The sequence below is a fragment of the Chenopodium quinoa genome, unplaced genomic scaffold (assembly GCF_001683475.1).
Source record: "Chenopodium quinoa cultivar QQ74 unplaced genomic scaffold, ASM168347v1, whole genome shotgun sequence".
In the NCBI taxonomy this organism is placed as follows: Eukaryota; Viridiplantae; Streptophyta; class Magnoliopsida; order Caryophyllales; family Amaranthaceae; genus Chenopodium; species Chenopodium quinoa.
The window spans coordinates 1,236,523-1,258,472 of NW_018744151.1; the positions used below are offsets into that span (position 1 = coordinate 1,236,523).

At 37.9% G+C, this 21,950-nt stretch overlaps 1 protein-coding gene across 1 annotated transcript; it reads right to left on the reverse strand.

Moving 5' to 3' along the window:
- Window positions 1–940: 940 nt before the first annotated feature.
- Window positions 941–4,294, reverse strand: LOC110693505. Its single transcript, XM_021870621.1, has 2 exons — window positions 3,575–4,294; window positions 941–2,348 (listed from the first exon to the last, which is right to left on the reverse strand). Exons 1-2 carry the CDS (start codon window positions 3,968–3,970, stop codon window positions 1,449–1,451), a joined length of 1,296 nt encoding a protein of 431 aa, XP_021726313.1. The 5' UTR covers window positions 3,971–4,294; the 3' UTR covers window positions 941–1,448.
- Between the last annotated feature and the right edge of the window lie 17,656 nt (window positions 4,295–21,950).

Here is a 21,950-nt window from a genome sequence, read left to right on the forward strand (position 1 = left end):
ATGATGGATTTAACTAGGTGATTATAAAATGTACATTAATCAAGCAGATGTAATGATGCATGTAAATTTTGTTGCGATGCTGTCATTTTTCCTACCTTGAATGACACTTTTCTAGCTATACATTGTTCATTTCATTAGATAACTTAGCTTTGAAAATGATAATACCATAAGGTACTGGAAAACATACGTCAACTCAGAAATTCAGATCAAAGTCTGCAATAAAGAGTAAAAAGGGCATTATATGGGTTAGCTTTGCTGCACTATACCTCAGTACAGAGTAAAACATTTCAGATCAGATGCAGTAAATATATAATATCAGCTCTCTGGTAAAAACTCAAGAGTCGGATGTGGCTTTGTGAACAAGATATGCAGAGCAAAAGGGGGGCCTTTAGAAATTACTCGTTAGGCATGAGAATGAGATGGTTCGTTCTACCATGGCTCGGAACCTAAGCCAAAGATGTCAGCCCAACCAGAATCGAAAAAAAAAAAAAAAAAAAAACAAAACAAAACAAAAAAAAAAAGAGGTTCTTGTGGAGTCTTATAATCTCCGAAGCTTTTATTTTACCATGCGTCCATGCTAGGAAAAGGGAGCAAATATATAATCGTATGATTTGAATCCATTGAACATTATACATCAATGAAGATAGAAAATCAGACCAAAATTTGCGAGATGCTGGAACTTTGCTTACCTGATATGGAATCAGCGCTACAATTTCTTCACAATGACAGAGCAAAACAGGGGATATCTTGATGTTAGGCATGAGAAAATATCGGGCATCTTTCTTGACTGACCTGGCCTGGGACCATAGCAAAAGAATTCAGCTCAACCAGATGATACAGGACTTCCTACACTACAGAAGTCAGAATCTTCAATACTGTATGTTAAGAGCCATATAAATATTTAGGAAACGTAAATAATTTGGGTAATGCAACACAAATATGTTGGGAAAAAAAATAAGGATCCATAAAGAATATTGTAAAAAGTTAACGATAAACCACATTACGACTATACTGTCATTGTATCAATATTAATAAAACAAACTTTCAGAATACAGCATCCACATAGATTAGCCTTCTACTGCAGGGGAGGCGGCAGTGGCACCAGTTAGGGTGGGAAAGTAAGGCATAACATTGCCCCGTCAAAGCAACTAAACACGCTTTGAGCATTGCAAATAACAATTACAGCATAAAACAGGACACTGCTCCCTGTCCTCATGAAAGCAACACAAATACTAGCAAGCATAAGCCTCAATCCAACATTTCACCAAAGGGAAACTGAACTTATAAGTACAAGTTAATATATTGAGACTATGCAAGTAACAAAATCCATCCACAGCGCGGCTTTTCATATTTTTTAAACATAACTTTTCACACATGAGCCAATCTTCGCCAAAAGGAGCAGTCGTGCAAAATAATAGTTCAACTGGCAACTACAAGCCACACCCCATCTACGCAGGCTCATCTGCCTGGGGCTTTCGATACTGACGACCCTGCTTCCTAAACACGATGCCTTTGTCGGACTCTGCACTTGTTTCAGGTTCATCAATGTCCATGTCACCAGCTTCAGTCTCCTGGTCCTCAGCTGCCATATCAAGAAAGGTTGATTGCAATGGGGTGCACTTTGCATCACTTCCTTTCACTTGACTCGCATCATTATGAACACCTTTCGAAGTATCAGACTTTTTCTTAGGAACAAAGGTCACTGATTTGGGGAGATCAGTAGGAACATCCGAGTCAGATCCTGACACAGAATTCTTTGCCTTCATCATCTCAACAAACTCCAAGTATGCACCCGTATTTGACTTATTGCCCATTTCCTCAGTGGAATCAAGAGTATAGCATGTGTATTTGGAAGGATTTTGAACATGATCTGGAACTCGAGAAACATTCTGATTCAACTCTGCCCCATTAACTTGGACCATAGTTTCAGTCTTATTACTTGGAATTTCACTAGCTCTCTCATCATTGCTTATACAAAGAGGGTCAAACCTGACACGTTTCGACGGCTTTGAAGTTGATTCACGCTCCTTCCTTTTTAATATAGGCTTCAGTTTGTCAAGACCTGCAGTTGAGACAGAAGAATCTCTTTCAGCAGTTGAAGGAGACTGCTCCGGTTTATGTTCTCCCTGTGCAGCAGCTTCTGCATCATCTTCTTTCAGTCTAATCCTTGCAGCCTGGCGATTAGCACGAGGATCCTTCCCCTTGGTCCCAAGAATCCCAACTGCACCAGGGAGGTCATCCAAAGCGCTGAAATGGGAATCATGACCACCAGTAACATCCCTCATATACAACCGATCACCAGCATTCTCCCTTCCTAAGGCAACTTTGTCAAAAGTATCTTCTTCATCCTGCAAGATCAAAAACCCATAAGTGATTAGACTAGCATAAATTCAAAATATGTTATTTATGAAATTGTCCAGCAATGATCTTGTAAGAGCCATAATTCAACAATCTCTTCTGAAAAGCAGCCGAAAATAGAATCAAGCAAACAACAATATAAAAACCCCCTAGAAGATTAACTACTATCAACAGAATTAAACTCTATAATTTCCTACCACCACTGAGCTAAGAAATGAATTGATAGCACGAGGCAAATGAAACAGCCTGCAATTATTGTTTACTTACCGCCTCAAATTCCAATCGAAGTAGGGGCAAATGATCGGTGCAAATTCCAACTATCAACAGCTTGAGGGAACTAAAAAAGGTTGCAATTATAGGATAGTTCCTAACTGCCTAAACTTCAATTGAAGTAGGGGCAAATGATCGATGCAAATTCCAACTATCAACAGCTTGAAGGAACTAAAAAAGGCTGCAATTATAGGATAGTTCCGAACTGACTCAAACTTCAATTAAAGTAGGGGCAAATGATAGGTGCAAATTCCAACTATCAACAGCTTGAGGGAACTAAAAAAGGCTGCAATTACAGGATAGTTCCTAACTACCTCAAACTTCAATTGAAGTAGGGGCAAGTGATCGGTGCAAATTCCTACTGCCTAACCAGAAACAATACGAGGACTAACACCATTTTACGCATAATCACACTCCTAAACACTCAGCAAAAGGACCTAATAACATATTCTACATTGACAGGAAACCCCCCCCCCCAAAAAAAAAAAAGCGTTCTTACCCTTCTCCTTCGCCTTCGGAACCGTTAAGTGTTAATCCATGTCCTCCGAGCTCCGTACTAAACCCAACAAAACTTAATTGATACACTAACTGTATATTCCAAACAACTCAATTGATACACTAACTGTATTCCAAACAACTCATCATACTTCCAATACAAAACATTGCCAAATAAGAACTAAACTTTTTCAAATTACCAAGCAAACTACCACTTTCCCCAATTCAGTAAATCAAATATAAACCCTAAATTCAACATTCCAAATTAAATACCCAAAAACAAAATTAAAATTCAACAGTGCAGAACCAACATTGTAATTTAAAATAAAACAATCATTCACTAAAAACAATCAAAACCACACACTCCCCAATTCAATTCAATCAAATATAAACCCTAAAAAATCATCAATACAACTTTTTTACCAAATCAAAAATTGGAAAGTAAAATTACCTCATTATCAAGAGTAGAATCCATGCCAATAGAAGCTTTAACATCCAAATCATTCAAATCAACCTTCTCACCACCATCTTCTTCATCATCACCATCACCATCAAGATCTCGAAGATCACCATCCTGAAGCTCCTTGCGATAATTCTGGAGATTTTTGCGGGAATTTTTACGGGCATGAGAGAGAAAATCATCGAAGGAAGAAGAACAAGGGTTGGAATCTCTAGAAGTGTCGATTTCACGACGCCATTCTTTCTTCTCAACCTGGGAATCAGTGAGAGACCAAAGTGGGTTTGAAAGAGATTTAGGAGAAGGTTCTAGAGTTGCGAAAAGGGAACCAAATGTTTTCTTCACTCTCTCTGAAAATGCTTTGTCTTCCATTGATTCTGAAGACGCCATTGTTATCGAGAAAGAGATGGTCTTTTCTGGGTTTTTAAAGGGTGCCAAGTCTGCCAACTGCGAACCGACTTTGGATGGATGGGGTGTGTTATTTCTAATTAGGAAAGGGTTAATTGGACCAAAAGAAAACTATGAGCTAAAAAGTGAAAATCGAAGGATATCATCAAGTCATTAGAACTTCTTTTCTGATCTTATGAGATCATGAATTTGATTCTCACCGTATCCTTGTAACACTATATAAAAAGGGGAAAAAAAAAACCTACATAATTCAAGTTTGGAGTACTCTTCAAGTTTGATATGGTAATACACTAATACCCCCTTTGTCCCCAATTATTTACCCTAAATTATAAATCTACTTTATTAAGGCTTTGGGCAAAAAATGGTGCACATGGGTTGACACAAATATCAATGAGGAGAGAGATAGAGAGAGTGCAAGTGGAAAAATATGCCAAAATAGTATGGGGCAATCTTTTGGGGACACCTTAAAAAGGAAAGTGGAGCAAACATACTCAATTTTAAATCCATTGACTTGTGACAACTCTATTAAGTAGAGCTGTCAATTCGGGTAAATGGGTCGGGTTTGAGTCGGGTTAGTGTAGGTCGGGTCATCTCGGGTCGGGTCAGTACGGGTTATTGTCGGGACCTATGCGGGTCGGGTTCGGGTTGGGTCATGCTTGAGTTGGGTCACGTCGGGTCATACATCTTATCGGGTTTGGGTCGGGTTTAGGTCGGGTCAATAAAAGGTCGGGTTATATTCGGGATGGGTGAAAAACAGGTCGGTTTACATTCGGGTTTTTACGGGTTTAAACGAGTTAGGGTCATGTTCGGGTTCGAGTCGGGTTCGGTTCAAGTCAATTATTACGGGTTATAATCAGGTTGGGTCATTATCGAGTTCGAGTCGGATTCGGTTCAAGTCAATAATTTGCGGGTTATAATCAAGTCGGGTCATTTTCAAGTCGGGTCATTCTCGGGTTCGAGTCGGGTTCGGTTCAAGTCAATAAAAATTTTTAATTTTTTTTTTTAAAGCTCCAAATCAAATTGCATAATTTAAAACATTTTTAAAAATATTAAAATAAACAAGTGAATTCTAAAATTTGAAAAAAAAAATATAAGTAGTTATATGGAAGTTTATTTACGGGTTATAATCTTATGTATTTGTTAACGTCGAATCTCTATTTTAGATGTCATATGACTTTTAATTAATGAAATGTTTTTGCTATTCAAAAAAAAAGTTTATTTATAAGATAAATTTAGAAAAAAAAATATATACATTTGGCTGATTTAATTAGACAAAATCACTATCACCGATTCACCTCACTCACCTCATATTGCCTCAAATACGTTTAAAAAACATTGACAGCTCAGAGAGTCACAACTCTACTCTAATACTCTATCACCTCATGTCCTCGTATAGATCATTGCTCATATAGGAAGTTGAAGATAATTAGAAAAAATAAAATCAATTACAATAGAGATTTCATGGTGGAAAATTTCAACAATCTCGCCATTAAAGTGCAACCTTCCTTAATATACTAAGATTCAATCATTTTTTTTTTTTGTTTTTTTTTTTTTGTGGCTGTTGTCCAGTTCAGTTTTCCTTTGACGAGGATTATGTAAGAGATAAGTCAAGTAAGATGAGAAAGGTCACTTTTGTTTTACAATTGGAATCCATGTTAATAAATTGAAAAAAAGCCTGAAACTCAATAGTCAATACGGAGTACTCTTTTTATCCTAAAAACTCCTAAATCCTAAAATTCGGGTTAGTAATAGGTCGAGTTTAAATTCGGGTCAGGTCAATAAGAAGTCAGGTTGAATTTGGGTCGGGTCAATAACAAGTCGGGTTGATTTCGGGTCGGGATTGTAACAGGTTGGGTTAGGAACGGGTTGGGTTGACCTCGGGTCGGGTTAGTAACAGGTCGGGTTGAATTCGGGTTTTGACGGGTTAAATCGGGTTTGGGTCATTCTCGGGTTCGAGTCGGGTTCGGTTCAGGTCAATAATTTACGGGTCACATTCGGGTCGGGTCCTCTCTAGTTCGGGTCATGGTCGGGTTCGGGTCTCAAATACTCGGGTCAACTTGGGTCTAGGGTTGGTTTCAGATCGGGTTAGGTCGGGTTCGGGTCACCATTTTTTTCGGGTTCAGACGGGTTAGGGTTAGGGTCGGTATTTCGGGTCGGGTCAGCTTTTGACAGCTCTACTATTAAGGAGAATAACAATTGAATTATCTAGAGATGTTTAATATGTAGAGGTGATGTATTATGGATGTGGACTTTGGAGAACTAGCCAATTACATGTTTAATATGAAGCACTTTCGTTTTTTTTAGTTGCAACAAAGCGGTATTATTTGCGAGACTTATACAACGTTAATAATAAGCAAAGTTGAAAGACTTGGGTTAGGTCCAAAACGTTCTCCTCAACTTCTGATGTGGGAGCATTGAATATGTTAAGATATGATTTAGGGCATGTTTATATTTACTGAACTGAGCTGAACTGAATTGAACCGAACTGGTTGGAGGCTGAACTAAGCTAAACTGAATATTTTATGAGAGAAGGAATTTAGGAGCTGAACTGAACTGAACTGAACGGAACTAAACTAATTGGAGTTGCACTGAACTGGTTGGAGCTGAACTGAACTAAACTGAATATTTTATGAGAGAAGGAAATTAAGAGCTGAAGTAAACTGAACTGATTGGAGCTGAATTGAACTGAAATTAAGCTAAACTGAACATAACCTTAGTGATTAGTCTATAGGATATTTTTTAGTCTTACATTATTGAAAGTTGTAATTAAGGGGTTAAGATTATTTTACTAATAACTACTGAGAGTGTGAGAATATGTAAGTAATCTTTTATATAAATACTTAGTTGATTTATTCAATAATATTGGCAAGCTAATAAGCTATACAATTAAACCTTCGAGCTAAAGTAAGGTTTAATTTTTATTACGTATTATTTTTCGTTGGACACTCGAATAAATCATGAATTAACCCAAACCTAATTCACATGATTCAATTACAGGTATTTTCAAACATGGTTAGGAAGATTATAGGGACAGCTTCCACTGCCAATGATATCTCCATCTTTTCATCAACACAGAAGGTAAAATTTGGTAATATGGTATTTTGATTGGGTTAATCATATAACAAGGGTGCATAGTGGTGACTATATTAACAAATTGAGAGTTCAATTTGCCTATTCTGCAAGTGTTGCATATCATATCGATAGATGGGTTATTTTTGCATTGTCAAAACGAGTTGGATATAACATCTTATCGTGCCATGGGAGTGTACTCTCTAGGATTCGATATCATAAAACCATAAATTGGCCTCAAATCTCTCAGGCATTTGCATTTGTTTCATGTTCCAAGTTACTTGAGAGTTTCTAGAATTTCTTTTTTTTAGAGGCATTTGCATTTGTTTCATGCTCTTTGTGAGGCAATCGTGTGGTATTCGTAGCCTGAAGGTCGCATCTTTCAAGCTGACATAGATGAAACTGAAATAGATGCTTTGAATCTTAGCTATTTCAAACATACGGGTTATGCAAATGTCGATTTCAAGAGTGAAAGAGGAGGCTATGGACAGGGGCGGAACTATGTAGGTGCATGGTGAGTCACGTGACTCACCAGCAAAAAAAAATTGATTTTTTTTTTTAAAAAAAAAATATCAAAGAGACCTCCTATTACAAATAGGCGGTCTCTTTGATGCTACTGCTGCCTAACGCTGTCAGTTTTTTTTAAATAACAAAGAGACGGGTTATTTAGATAACAGGTCTCTTTTCTGCTGACATTGTATATGAATATTATATTTGGTGCGCTGCTTTTTTTTTCATTAAAGAGACCTGTTATATTTAATAACAGGTCTCTTAAGTTATCTCACTTTTATTTTTTTTATTTTATTTTTTGTGTACTGCGTATAATTTGTTAATAATTCTTGTACAATAAAGTTAATTTAATGTAATAATTTTATAGTACTATTTGTTTGTAACATGTTATTTATTTGGAGTACGTACTTTCGACTTGTAAGATTGAATTTTTAAGTACTATTGTAGTATGGATTTTTATGTCCTATTTTTGGATTGAAATCATTTTGGTGAAATATATTTTTTATTTATACATATATATAATTTTTGGATTGAAACAAGTGATCAGTTATTGATAGTGATTCACCAGTTCGAAAATCCTGGATCCGCCACCTGGCTATGGTATTACAAGGATTAGAACCCTTGCCGTTCAAGAGTTGGAGTAGGAGGTATCTTTATCAAGAGTATACATAGGTGGAGCAACTCAGCAGCAGATAGAATACAAGGGCAACAAGGCATTTCCAAGTCTAAGGGTGCTTGAATATGTTGGATTCATTGGATTTGAACATATGTAATTTTGGTACTTCACATTCTGGATAATGCCACCGCGCTCGAAACTTTTACATGTCACCTTTTGGAACCGGAACGTGATTAAGAAGAGCTAACTCCAAATTTTAAGAGTCATACTCATAAGCTTGGACAGCTTGTTGCACGTAATGTTAAGGGCCTGTTCACATTTACTGAATTGATTGGAGCTGAACTGAACTTAACAGAAATGTTATGAATATTTTATGAGAAAAGGAAATTATGAGATGAGCTGAGTTGAGATGAATTGGACTAAACTGATTAGAACTGAACTGAACTGAGCTGAAGTGAACAGGCCCTAAGTATGTTATTTTGTAGATGCTGCTCAATATAAGGCTTCCTAGTTCTATTTTATTTTTATTTTTTTGAGGTTTTATGTCCCTTTAACTGGATAATGGTACCATCGGTTGTTACCGGTCTAGAAGGGTTTTTTTCTGAACATAAAATAATTATAACTCTTTACTCTATATTAAGTTAAGCTAGGTGTTTTTAAAAAAATTGACAAAAAGTAAATTAACCACAGAAGTTAAACATGTCTTCTCTCAATACATACTGGTACTCAGTTTAACTTTAGTTGGTGTCTACTTTAACTTGATGAAGGACTTGTTCTCTTCATCTGAAACAAGTAGATATGGTCTGAATTTTTTAAGGTCTGATCTGAATTTATCTGATCTGGTCTGTTCTGATCTGATTTAACAATTTGACTAAACTTTGATCGCATTTTAATACTTATCTATAAAGAAACATTATCAAAATGGATCTTGTTAGATTTTTCTCATTATGAACTTTTTAAATATGTAATTTTTATAAAAAAAATTAATATACAATTAACGATATTTAGCAATAAGTAAATGATAATCAAAAGCTCTGATCTGAATCTTTCTGATCTGATCTGAATTTATTAAGAAATAAGTAATAAGTATCTGAAATAAGTTGAAGAGAACAAGTCTGTTAGGGCCTATTATTGTGTATAGTGTATAGTTATCGGGCCTATCTCATGAGCCCTAATCTATTTGCTAGGTTGTATATATACTCTACTCTACACTCTAATGAAACTACGGAAAATTATTTCGTGACATGGTATCAGAGCCAAAATCATTCTAATCTCTAAAACAATTTCTACATCCTACATTCTAATCCCTACAATCAATTTATACCATCAATTTACCAATTTTTTTTATTTATTGGTTCGAATTTGGGATAATCCCCAATTCAATTTCTTCTAATTTATTTTTTGGTTGCTTCGTCAATCGTCATTAGGGGTGTGCGCACTACTGTACAACTTCTTCTAATTTGGGATATTTCCCAATTAACTTTCTTCTAATTCAATATCACGCTCCTACTACTTGAACTATATTGTTCTATTGTTCTTCAACTCTACTGCTACTTGATTAACAATGGTGAATGAAACTTTGCCCACTGAAATTTTTCTGACTAAGCGACGTCAAAAGTCGGAGTTATTTTGTACCCACTGCAATCGATCGGGTCACGATAACGGTGGGTGCTTCCTTGTCCACGGGCTGCCTAATTGGTGGCTGGAAAAGTATGGGCATAAAGGCCGATCTTCTTCTTCGTCTATTGAACCCCCGATGTGCGTTGCTGCCGCTTCTTGTTCTGAGACTGCTGCTGCCCTCTCGCAAGTTCTACCAACCCAGCAAACAGAGTACTCCGCGGCCCAGCCGCGGGAAAGCCCTCCCAGCCGCAGCCAAGCCGCGGAGTGGACTGCCCAGCAATCTACTAGTTCTTCTGGCGGTGTTCTTCCTCGGTTTGATACTACTACTTCTCCTTCTACTTTGCCAAAGCTTTCTACTTCCTACACTACTCCAATTTTGGGTGGTGTGTTCGATCCTCCTACATATTCTATTAATGATGATTATTTTTCTTTGTCGTGGATTATTGACACTGGTGCATCTCACCATGTTACTGGCAATGAGGCTTTTCTACAAGATGCTCACTCAATTATTACTTGTCCCGTTGGTCTTCCCGATGGTGCTAAGTCCATGGCTACTAAGGAGGGTCGTGTTGTCTTGACGGATGGCATTACTCTTGAACATGTTCTATTTGTTCCGCAATTGACTTGCAATTTGATTTCGGTGTCTAAGTTGATTGATGATTCTAAGTGTTTTGTCCGATTCACTAACTCTCTTTGTGCTATACAGGATCAATCCTCGGGGAGCTTACTTGGAGGCGGTGAACGGATAGATGGACTATACTATTTCCGGCGTATCCCAAAAGTATGTGCAATCACAGGTCCGGAGATAACTACATTTGAGTTGTGGCATCGTCGTATGGGGCATCCGTCGGAGAAAATTGTCAAACTACTTCCTGCTATTCAAGGTAGTTCTGGTACTAAGTGTTTACATAAAGCATGTGAAATTTGCCCTCTCGCTAAACAAACCCGAGCTAGTTTTCCTGATAGTGATAGTCGTGCTAGCCGTATTCTTGAAATGATACATTGTGATTTGTGGGGACCGTATAAGACGGCTTCTACTTGTGGTGCTCATTATTTTTTTACTATAGTGGATGATTTTTCAAGAGGTGTTTGGGTTTATTTGCTGAATGATAAAACTGAAGTTTATTCTTCTTTTTGCTCTTTCTTTGCTATGGTTAAAAATCAATTTGATGTTACTGTTAAGTGTGTACGAAGTGATAATGGAACTGAATTCAAACACATGCTTCCTTATTTTGATGAACATGGCATTCTCTTTCAAACCTCTTGTGTCGGTACTCCTCAACAAAATGGTCGGGTTGAGCGTAAACACCAACATATATTAAATGTCGGTAGAGCATTGATGTTTCAAGGCAATTTGTCAATTGATTTGTGGGGAGAGTGTATTCTTGGGGCGGTCTTTGTGATTAATCGCACTCCTTCTCTTTTACTTGATAAGAAAACTCCATATGAAATGCTTTTTGGCAAACAACCTGACTTTGATACATTACGTGTATTTGGGTGTCTTTGCTTCGCTCATAATCAAAAAGCTAAGGGTGACAAATTTGCTCCTAGGAGTAGGAAATGTGTGTTTGTGGGTTATCCTCATGGCAAGAAGGGTTGGAAGTTATATGATTTTGAAACTGGTGAAATTTTTGTCTCGCGTGATGTCAAGTTCTATGAGAATGAATTCCCATTTGTGCCTACTAGTGACTCACTTAATGCTAATGTGGGAACCGAGGGTGTATCACCAGAAAATGTGGTAGTTGATCATGATTTTTTGGATGATTTGGAAAATATTTTGGAGGTTGGTGAATCCTCTATTGACCCCGGTTCACCACAAGCAACGAGCAGCCCTGCCACTGCTTGTGATGCCGCTGCCACTACTTGTACTACCCCCCATGCTCCTCACACTACTGCACCTTCTGTGCCCTCTGCTACTGCTTCTGCCTTGGAGGCTGCTGATCCGAGCCTCTCCTCTGAATCATCTCTTGATCTTGGTCGTGGTCAACGACATAGACATCCCCCGGGTTGGCATCGGGATTATGTTGCACATACTATTTCTGTTCCGAGTCCATCTATCTCTCCCAGTTCATCGACCACTCCAAGCTCCTCAGGTACTCCCTATCCTTTAGCACATTTTGTGAATTGTGATAAATTTTCTGTGCGACACCGTGTATTTATTGCAGCTATTGATATGATGGTTGAGCCTCGTAATTTCAAGGAGGCAATGCAAGATGAGGGGTGGAAAGCGGCTATGCAAACAGAAATTGATGCATTAGAAAAAAAATGGCACATGGGTAATGGAAAAATTGCCTCCGGGTAAGAAAGCTCTTGGGTGTCGATTGGTTTACAAGATCAAACTTAATTCTGATGGCACACTCGAGAGATTGAAGGCTCGTCTTGTTATCTTTGGTAATCATCGGGTTGAGGGTATTGATTACAATGAGACTTTTGCTCCCGTTGCTAAAATGGTCACTGTTCGTGCTTTTCTGGCTGTCGCTGCTGCAAAGAATTGGGAATTACATCAGATGGATGTCCACAATGCATTTCTACATGGTGATCTTGATGAGGAAGTTTATATGAAGCTTCCCCCTGGGTTTCATGGCTCTCAGCCTGGTATGGTGTGTCGTCTTCTGAAGTCGTTGTATGGTCTTCGCCAAGCACCTCGCTGTTGGTATTCTAAATTGGCCGCCTCTCTGAAAAGGTACGGATTTGTGCAATCGTACTCTGACTATTCTCTTTTTACTCTGCAATCTGGGTCTATTCAACTTAGTGTTCTGGTGTATGTTGATGATTTGATAATTTCTGGTAATGATTCTTCTGCGATTTCAACATTCAAGACATATTTGAGTGACTGTTTTCATATGAAGGATTTGGGTGTTTTGAAGCATTTTCTTGGTGTTGAGGTTGCTCGTAGTCCGGAAGGCATATTTTTATGTCAACGGAAATATACACTTGACATTATTGCAGAGTCTGGTTTGCTAGGTGCTCGACCGGCAGGTACTCCTATTGAGCAGAATCATACTCTGGCGAAATCAGAGTCCTCTTTCTTTTCTGATCCAGAGCAGTATCGACGGCTTGTGGGTTGTCTGATTTATTTGTCTTTTACTAGACCGGATTTGGCATACGCGGTGCATATTTTGTCTCAATTTATGCAACACCCGCGACAGGACCATTGGGAAGCGGTTCTTCGTACAGTGCGGTACTTGAAGGGATGTCCGGGTCAGGGAATCCTTTTGAGTTCAGATTGTGATTTACATATTACAGGTTGGTGTGATTCAGATTGGGAAGGTTGTCCCTTGTCGCGCCGTTCTATCTCTGGCTGGTTGGTGTTTCTTGGTGCTTTTCCTATATCTTGGAAGACTAAGAAACAGGACACTGTGGCCAAGTCTTCTTCAGAGGCCGAATTCCGCTCAATGTCTAAAACTACCGATGAGTTGAAATGGTTAAAGGCCCTTCTTCTGAGTTTGGGTGTCTCGCATCCCCGTGCTATGAGTTTGTTTTGTGATAATCAATCTGCTTTGTATATTGCGAAGAATCCGGTTTTTCATGAGCGTACCAAGCACATTGAGGTGGATTGTTATTATCTTCGTGATGCGATTCAGGATGGTATCATTAGTCCGTCTTATGTGAAGACAACGGACCAATTAGCGGATATATTCACTAAGGCTTTGAGTAAAAGTCAATTCATGTATTTACTTGGCAAGTTGGGCATTTGTGATTTGCATGCTCCAACTTGAGGGGGGGTGTTAGGGCCTATTATTGTGTATAGTGTATAGTTATCGGGCCTATCTCATGAGCCCTAATCTATTTGTTAGGTTGTATATATACTCTACTCTACACTCTAATGAAACTACGGAAAATTATTTCGTGACAAAGTCCGAAAGTATATGCCATTTTCCAAAAACTATTGAAGAAAATAATCTATGTAGTACTTCATATTTTATTGCGAAACTTTACCAAAAGAGCTGGAGGTAGGAGGTCAGTTAGAGTGGTTGCTTATGGATGTGTAGTACTGTAGTACAATGTTGCAAATTTGCAGTACCAACCGTTAACAACTCCTCAACGTAGTACTTGACTATTGGGTGTAACATGCATTAGCAATTAGCAGTACAAATTAGAGTGTAAGTGCTTGTACTTGACAAATGAACATAAAGCAACTAGTACTCGTACTACATAAAAGACTTAAAAACTACTTTATGCGCTTCATATATATTGCTCAATGCTCATCAACATGAAGTAGTCAATTCAAGTACCAAATGACTAAATTAGCTTAGGCACTCATCTATGATCTATCAACCGATTTGTGAAAACATCATTGAGTGCAGCATTGATGAAAAACGATTTCGAGTCGATCTTAATTACTTGATTTCAAGTAGATCTTACTTAAGTTTGAATCGATTTTTATCAACGCTGCATTCAATTATGTTTTTGGCATCTCGGATTAGCTTTGTAGTATCTAAGAATTTTTTCTCAGGTAAGTTCTTGTTTATTTTTAATAACACAACAATTCTACTACTTGTTTTATATTTTTCATCGATAGAATAACTTTATTGTTGCAATAGCAAAATTGTTTTTTGCTTCGGTTTTAAAATCTTCAAGTCATGACAAAGACTCAAAATTGTTGTCTTTACTTATACAAAACTACATTTAGTAGCCTTGAAGATGAATGATACACTTTAAAATTACATAGCTACTATTCACATAAAAGCTTGTTCATGGATGATAAACAAATGCAACCCATTCAATTGCTCATTTTAATCTATTTACTCAAAACTCTTATTCAAAGACCATAACTAATTACTTCAATACAAAATCAGATCATTCGATTACACTAACATGACTAATTTTTTTTAAAAATTTTAAATATATGTAATACAGTAGTATGATAGAGAAATTGGAGAAAATAATGAAATAGGAAGATAGTGGGTTTTTTTTTTTTTTGAGGAAAAGGTAGTGGGGTAGGTAGAAGAACAAAAAACTGTAAAATTTTTAATTAACGTAAATTTTTTTTATAAATTAACTCTACTTCACATGTAATATAGGAGATGAACCTAAGGGTATGTTCTCATTGACTGAACTCGGCTGAACTGAACTGAACTGAATTGAATATTTTATAAGAGAAGGAAATTAGGAGCTGAACTGAACTGAAGTGAATATTTTATAAGAGAAGGAAATTAGGAGCTGAACTGAACTGAACTGAACTGAACGAAACTGAACTGAATTTCAACATAAGAGAACAGACCCTAAGAGCAATTGACTCATCCGTTTAGACTCGTGACTTTATTATAAACGAATTGATCACGAGGAAAGGACAAAGGCATATGCACCAACATTATCAATAATTCAACAACATTATCTATCAATAATACAATAACACCAACATTATCCAACAACACAAATCATAACAAATTTCAAAACTACAAATAATTAATTGAAAAATTGAAATTACTAGTAAGATTAGATAATGGAAGAAAATTCTTAACCAAGTCTAACTGGGGAATCTGGGGATTGCGAAGAATCCTATTACGAGTGATTAAGGTTGAGAGATCGATAAACAAACAGGTCGGGAGGCAAAGAAAGAGGCATATACACGACATCACCCCCCAAAATCCCTTCCACAAAGGTGAACTAGCATGTCGAAGCCGGCTTTGGAGCTGGTGATCGGAGGATTGATCATCACTCTGTCAATGAGAAGCGGATCAAGGGCCTACACCATTTGAGATTTTAGATGAGTTATAGAGTATTCAAGTTCATCAGGCATATAAATGTTCTTGCCCGGAGAGGTGCAATCATTCGCTACTTGACGGTTGGTCGTTTTCAGGCAAAAAATGTCCGTGAGGAGAGAAGCGTAATGTTCAGGAGCTTCACATCGAGCCGCCGCCGCCATTGATGGGAGCAAAAATAAAAAACTAGAAGAAAAACGTAAGGAAGATGCGCGAAGAAACTAGAAGAAAAAAAATATGGGCGAAGATACTAGAATAAAAAAATGGAGGGGAATTTGAGAAAAGAGTATTTTTTTTCATGTCGATTAACTTGTTGAAGGGGGGAAATCTCAGATGAGAGAGTGTAAAGAGATCGGTGGTGGTGTTGTTGTGTACTTGTGTGTTGGTGAAGGATGGGCTTGTATGGCTATTTGGTTCATTTGAAGTGTGTGCCGCAAGAAGTCATTACTCTTTTTTTTTTTTTTAGGTTAGACCTTTAAACGATAACTCGTACTTTCTTCGTTCTTATTTAAACATTACTCTTACAATGTTTGCAATTTTTATGCTATTCACGTACTGATTAGACCACATCTTGTGATTTATATAGGAGAAAAATATACACAGTAGTTATATGAGTTTCAAATTAAGCTTCTAAGGTTCAAAGTTGTTACGGTGATCACAATTATTTCTCTAATATGTTGAGAGACATATTTAGTGTTGCTTATTGAGTCAGGTGATACCACCGTAATGGGTGGTGGAACTTGTATTGAAACCCTAAAAAAGGAAGAAGTTGGCCAAAAGATTCGTGGAGATCAATGTTGGTCAACCTTTTGTGTTGACTCTTATGACAATGAGAATAATAATAAAATAAAATAAAACGCCATCCTCTTTTTTTTTTAAGGAAAAAACGCCATCCTCTTGAAGGATATGCCAGTGATGTATTACTTTTTTCTTGAAATTTCTTTACTCTTTTTTTTGTTAATAACTAGTATTTAGGTCCGGACGATGCCCTAAGTTACTATATTATTTCTATGATAAAAATTTATATTAATATTTAATCATTATTAAATACCATGTAATATGGTAATAGCTTATTGGCTAATACCTTATAGTTGAAACTTAAGATCGTAGGTTCAAATCTTATAAAAACTACTTCCTCTGTTACACATTATGTGCAACAAACCTTGTTGCACGTTTCTCAAGACAAAATTTGTTAATATGTGATTAACAAAGTAAAGACTGTGATTAAGGGTAGGAGAGATAAAGGGGGAAAATTAATCAACCACCACTACCACCCACCAGCAGCAACATCCACCACACCCACCGCCCACCAGTAGCAACATCCACCACCACCCACAGCCCAAAACCACCACCACCACCACCACCTCATCCCGTAATCACCATCTCACCACCACCATCCCATCCCGTCTCATCACCATAACCACCCAAAAACCACTCCAGACAAATCGCATCAACAATCCACCACCCGAGCGAAATCGTCGAACCCCACCACCTGAGCGAAATCGCGAAAACCCACCACCTAAGAGAAATCGTGGAACCCCACCACCACCCTCACCTATCTTACGCACCACGATCTTTCACGATCGATCATCTTTCACCAAATTTGCTTTAGATCTGAGATTTCAAGCTCAAATTCTCCTTTTTCCTAATCAATTACCCACCACGATCCTTTTTTCTGAGCAACTTTGAAAAGGGTAGAAAAGGTGGCAGCGGCTCTGACGAGGGGAGGAGATGAAAACGGCGGCTCTGATGAGGGGAGGAGAAAGTGGCGGTGAACTTCCCGAGGAAAAGGGGCGGCGATCAAACAGAGTGGTGCGTGGTTGTGGTGTGGTGGGTGTGAAATCTAAAAGAAGAGAGAGAGAAGTGGTGGTGGTGGCTGAGAGGGAGGAGAGAGACAACGTGGTGGTGGTGTTGGTGGTAGATGTGGTTGTGAGAGGAGAGAGAATGTGGGTTAGGTTTAAATAATGGATGAACTAATTTAGGTTAATAGATTAATAACATGTGATTTGATGTGTTTATTGAAGTTAAATAAGGGTAAATTGGTAATTATGCATAAAAAAATTTACCAAAAGAGGAAAGTTTTAGTTTGTTGCACATAATGTGTAACATCCATTTTTGGAAATTGTTGCAGATAATACATAACGGAGGAAGTATATTTTTAAAAAATTAAGGAGAGTGCCAAGTGGCGCCTAAACTTGTTTAGGAACGTCTTTTAATAGATAGTATAGATTAAGGAGAGTGCCAAGTGGCGGCTAAACTTGTTTAGGAACGTCTTTTAGTAGATAGTATAGATGTCATCCTTTTTTGGGCTTTGACTTAAGACTTGATTATGTCTTCACTCATTCATTAGTGAACCTTTCCTTTTGTTTTTGTCAACAACTCATACTTTCTCTGTTCTTTATTTAAACATTACTCGTACAATGTTTGTATTTTTTTATGCTACTAGTCATAAAGTTAAATTTTAATTAATAAAAATTGATTATATATTTTCCATATCGTCATGTCACAAACATATATTTACACATTTAGTCGATTTCAAATAAAAAAAGGTGCATTAGAAATAATAAATGGGGGGTAAAGGTTAGTTTATTAAAAGATAACCCAAAAGTACTCTTAGCTAAAGCAAGAAAAGAGGACACAAAGAGACTAGCTATTAGTTAGTCACGTTCTCTTTTCTAAAACTGCTAATGGCAATAACAATTGTAGTTTTAACACCGGTTTAAGAAAAAAGACTGCACATAACTAATAGATGGTCTCTTTGTGTCCTTGGTTAATTCACAAAATCGCAAGTCTTAGCCAAAAGGTAGAAAAGGGAGCGCTGACTGACAAATTCAAAGAGACCGTCTTACAATAAAAACAGGTCTCTTTGACTTTATTGAAAAATACTTGCAAAGCCGCTAACATCGTTAGAGTTTTTAAACTGAACCGAAAACTAATCCTACGTGGACGGTAATTTGGGAGTTTGTTTTCAAAATGAAGCATAATGGGAATTTATTTTTATTTCAACAATGTTTAGGGAAATCGTTCTAAATTTTCTAGTTATAAAATTTAAACATGTCAATTATTTAGGAATGGAGGGAGTATTGAATTGAAATTAACTAAGATTGTTGTACTTTCTTGAAATCTAAATATGGCTACATTTAGAACCTCAAATTTAATTACTTATTGTAATTTAGAGTTAATGTAGCCTAATGTGCAAAAATATTATTTCAAAATTTGTCAAGCTCGAGTCATTTAATAAAATAAATAAAAGCTCGAGTCAAAATTTGTCAAGCTCGAGACATTATATCTCATATGAGAGCTTTGGATGATAGGATGGATGAGTTAGACGAAGGGAAGATTTGTTCTGGAGACAGAGAAGTAGACAGGATTGGCTTCGGAATGGGGATAAAAATACATCTTTTTTCCATCAGAAAGCAAGCCAGAGAAGGGCTAGAAACCATATTCGGGAGATAAAAGATGTTGCTGGTAATCTTTACAAGGAAGAAGAGCAAATTTCGGAGGTTCTAGCAAGCCACTTTGAAGATTTATTTTCATCTGGTGGGCATGGTGAAGCGGAGGCAGTTATTGAGAAGGTTGATAAAAATATAACAGAGGAACAATTTGCTGATCTTGCGGCCCCTTTCGATGGTGAGGAAGTGCGTGAAGCGCTCTTCCAAATGCATCCCACAAAAGCCCCGGGCCCTGATGGTATGTTTGCAATTTTCTATCAAAAATTCTGGGATATTGTTGGTGATGATGTGATAAAAAATTCTTTGAATATTCTGAATAATGTAGGTGAAATAGGTTCTATTAATCAGACTCATGTTGTTTTAATTCCGAAAAAAAAATGTGAGTCTCCTGTTGATTTTAGGCCTATTAGTCTGTGCAATGTCTTGTATAAGATAGTTTCAAAAGTTCTAGCAAACAGACTGAAAAAAGTACTACCTACTATTATCAGTGAATCCCAGAGCGGCTTTGTGCCGGGTAGATTAATTACAGACAACATTTTGGTGGCTTATGAATGTTTCCATTATCTGCGGAAAAAGAAGGCAGGGAAAAAAGGCTTTCTGGGGCTGAAGCTTGATATGAGCAAAGCGTATGACAGAGTAGAGTGGGATTTTTTGGAAAAAACGATGAAAAAATTTGGCTTTCCGGAGGCGTTTGTGAAAAATATTATGAACTGTGTTTCATCGGTTTCTGTTGATGTGTTAGTGAATGGCCATCCGTCTCGGGTTTTCAAGACTAGTAGAGGGCTTCGTCAAGGCGATTCGCTATCCCCTTTTCTGTTTATTATCTGTGCGGAGGGTTTATCAGCTCTTTTGAGGGACGCGGAAAAAAGGAAGTTGATTCATGGGCTAAAAGTTGGTAGGCATGTTGAGCCTATCTCTCACTTGTTTTTTGCAGATGATAGCCTCCTTTTTGTTAGAGCGAATGAGGATGAAAATGATAAAGTCCTAGATATCCTTTCAACCTATGAAGTGGCGTCGGGCCAGAAACTGAATATGGAAAAATCGGAAGTGTCTTTTAGCCGAAACATTGATCGTGAGAAGAAAGATATGCTTCAGATGAAGTTAGCTTTTAAGGCTGTCGAGGGACATGACAAATACCTTGGTCTCCCAACTTACATTGGGGGGTAAAAAAATCGTTTTTCAGAGTATTCAGGATCGGGTTTGGAAGAAACTTTAAGGTTGGAAGGAAATTTTTTTGTCTCAAGCAGGGAGGGAAATTCTCATCAAAGCGGTGGCTCAAGCCATCCCTACTTATGCAATGCAATGCTTTTCAATTCCGATTAGCATTCTTAAAGTGGTTGAAAGAATGTGTAGGAATTTCTTCTGGGGGCAAAAAGGTGAAGAAAGGAAAATTTGTTGGGTTGCGTGGAATAAGCTGTACCGGGCGAAAAATAATGGTGGAATGGGTTTCCGGAATATGCAAATGTTTAACAAGGCTATGCTAGCAAAACAGGCTTGGCGAATTTTGACAAATGAGACTTCTCTCATGTCTCGGGTGCTGAAGGGCAAGTATTTCCCACATTCATCTTTCTTAGAAGCAAAAGTAACCTCTAATTCGAGCTTCACGTGGAGGTCAATTATGAGCGTGAAAAATGTGATTGTTAAAGGTGCAAGGATGAGTGTTGGTTCGGGGAGCAGTATTCAGATATGGAAGGACCCGTGGTTACCAATGCTGCCTGATTTTCGTATTATGTCACAGCGGGTTGAAGGAGAAAGCACTCCGACTTTTGTCAATGAATTGTGGATTGATAAGAAGTGGAACTTGGAGTTGCTAAGTGAGCTATTTAATCAAAGGGAAGGTACGAGTATTAGTAGCATTCCGATTCCTATTTTTGATGAAAGGGATGGGTGGACGTGGCACTACTCGAAGGATGGGAATTATAGTGTTAAAAGTGCTTATACTCTTATGATCGAGGAGGTGGAGCTGGAAAGGGCATCTAATTCTGTTAACAGGACTGAGTTCAAGTGGAAAAATATTTGGCATGCTAACATTCCACCAAAGGTAAAATTCTTTGCGTGGAGGTGTGTGATGGATAGCCTGCCTACTAAAAATGGTCTTGCCGATAGAGGTTTAGATGTAGATACGCGTTGCCCAATGTGTGGGGAAGGGGATGAATCTGTTGAGCACATGCTTCTATTGTGCTCGAATGTTGAAGCAATATGGAAATATTATGCATGCTCTGAGGTTAGATGTTAAGGTGGGTGGAGAGTGTGGCTTTAGAGATTGGTGCATTGCTATGAGGGAGAAATTTTCTGATTCTCGATGGTGGGATATGTTCTTGTGCATAGCTTGGGGTGTTTGGTTGAGGCGTAATGGGCGAGTTTTTGAGGGAAAATGGAAGCATGAGGTGGAGGTGATACATAAGGCTGTCAGCATTGTTGGTGAGTATGCCGACGTGTTGGAGAAGATGGTGGTGAAGCAACCAGCTATCCTGCTGGAGTCTGCGTGGAAAGCCCCTAGCAGTGGCCTTTATAAGCTCAATGCTGATGCTGCATTCCCTGGACAACAGAAGGTTGGGTTTGGGGGTGTGCTTCGTGACAGGGAGGGCGATGTGTTGATGGCCTGTTGTGTGTGTTCCCAGGGGGAACATGGAGTTGATGTGGGCGGAGCTTTGGCAATGAGGCAAAGCTTTATTTTTGCAATGGAAGAAGGCTTTAGAGATCTTGTTTTAGAGACTGATAACATCAAACTTTTTCACCACTTGAAGGAGGGTATTACTCCCCCGAATGAGTTTGGTATGGTGATCAAGGATATCTTGAAGCTCTCGAAAGATTGTCGAAGGATATTTTTTTCTTTTGTTAGAAGATCGGGTAATGAGGTAGCGCATTGTCTAGCTAAGTTAAGTTGCAACTTTAGTGAGTTTCGTGTTTGGCTTGAAGAGTACCCTCTTAAAATTCAAGAGGCGTTGTGTAATGATGTTGCAAACTTGATGGTTTAATAATATGCTGGA